At 50.3% G+C, this 1203-nt stretch overlaps 1 protein-coding gene across 1 annotated transcript; it reads left to right on the plus strand.

The window, feature by feature from the left end:
- The first annotated feature begins 20 nt into the window (after positions 1–20).
- LOC131214452 (BUB3-interacting and GLEBS motif-containing protein ZNF207-like) lies at positions 21–817 on the plus strand. The gene is made up of 2 exons (XM_058208824.1): positions 21–149; positions 421–817. The coding sequence occupies exons 1-2, from the start codon at positions 112–114 to the stop codon at positions 740–742; spliced, it is 360 nt and encodes a 119-aa protein (XP_058064807.1). The 5' UTR covers positions 21–111; the 3' UTR covers positions 743–817.
- Positions 818–1203: the final 386 nt, after the last annotated feature.

Genomic DNA, 1203 nt, shown 5'->3' on the forward strand with positions numbered 1-1203 from the left:
CCATCGAAGTATACCTTTCATGTTGAGCTCTTTAGGGTCGGTTTTTATGTGAATTTGGCAAACTCCTGGTGAATCTTACCTAGTCAAGCTTTCTACAACCGGCTCGAAACAATGGAACGAAAGAAGAAGGTGTCAAAGCCCTGGTGCTGGTATCCTTTAACATGTATTACAACCCCATGTTCCGCCATTTCAACGTCACATAATCGATAAACGTCTTGAGTTTGTTTGACCATCAATTTAAATGAATTAACTGGCTGACTTTTCACAAAGCAAAATACCCAAAGGGCCCGATAACTCTCGCGCAAATGTTGATTATGTAACGTTTGTTTGTGCGCTTCCATCGACCCCTTGGCCGCATGGTGTGTATGATACTTTTCCTTAGCGGAACTGCGCGAAAATCGTGCCTTTCTCGTGCCACAGGTACTGCAATCGGGAGTTTGACGACGAAAAAATCCTGGTCCAGCATCAGAAAGCGAAACACTTCAGATGCGACATTTGCCACAAAAAGCTGTATACGGGACCCGGTCTCTCCATACACTGTATGCAGGTGCATAACGAATCGATCGACAAAGTGCCCAACTCCCTGCCGAATCGGTCAAACATAGTGATTGAAATCTACGGCATGGAAGGTATACCGTCGGAGGATATCCGAGAGCACGAGAAGCAGAAGAATGGTAATCGGTCGGAATCGGAAGAGGAAGCTAGTTATGCTGTGCGCTCGAGCACCAATCTACAACTGTGACCGATGCCGAACGCCGGCGGCCATTCGACCCCGAGTTGGCCGGGACCGTAGTAGTAAAAATAACAACAATCACAACGTCCCATAACGGAATTGTATGGGTTAGAAAATCTCTCCCCTATCTGTGTCAATTTCTTTCTACAACACCGCCCCTGCCGTGGTCATCCACAGCAGTGACCCCCTCGCTCCCGAGGCTAATCCCTGTTCCCATACGCCACAGCGCATATCACCCTTCCCGACGAACAGTCACCGACGGCACGACACAAGCACGGTGCGGCCAAAGTAGCGCGATATCGACCTCCGGATGTGGCCCGGGAACGGCCGGGCACGGAAAATGATATGCACAGGAAGGTTGGGGGCGAAGAACCAAGGCCCGAACGCAAGAATGTTTCAGTCCCTTATTAAGTACCCTCGGAAGAAGGGGGCCGGTCACCGGCCACGTTGTTGGGTACGCGGTTTCGGCC

This window comes from Anopheles bellator, unplaced genomic scaffold (genome assembly GCF_943735745.2).
Source record: "Anopheles bellator unplaced genomic scaffold, idAnoBellAS_SP24_06.2 scaffold00960_ctg1, whole genome shotgun sequence".
NCBI classification, from domain to species: Eukaryota; Metazoa; Arthropoda; class Insecta; order Diptera; family Culicidae; genus Anopheles; species Anopheles bellator.

Coding starts and splice junctions, on each gene's coding strand:
- LOC131214452 (XM_058208824.1), top strand. CDS start 112: ATGGAACGAAAGAAGAAGGTGTCAAAGCCCTGGTGCTG. Junction 150..420: donor GTGTCAAAGCCCTGGTGCTG/GTATCCTTTAAC, acceptor CTCGTGCCACAG/GTACTGCAATCGGGAGTTTG.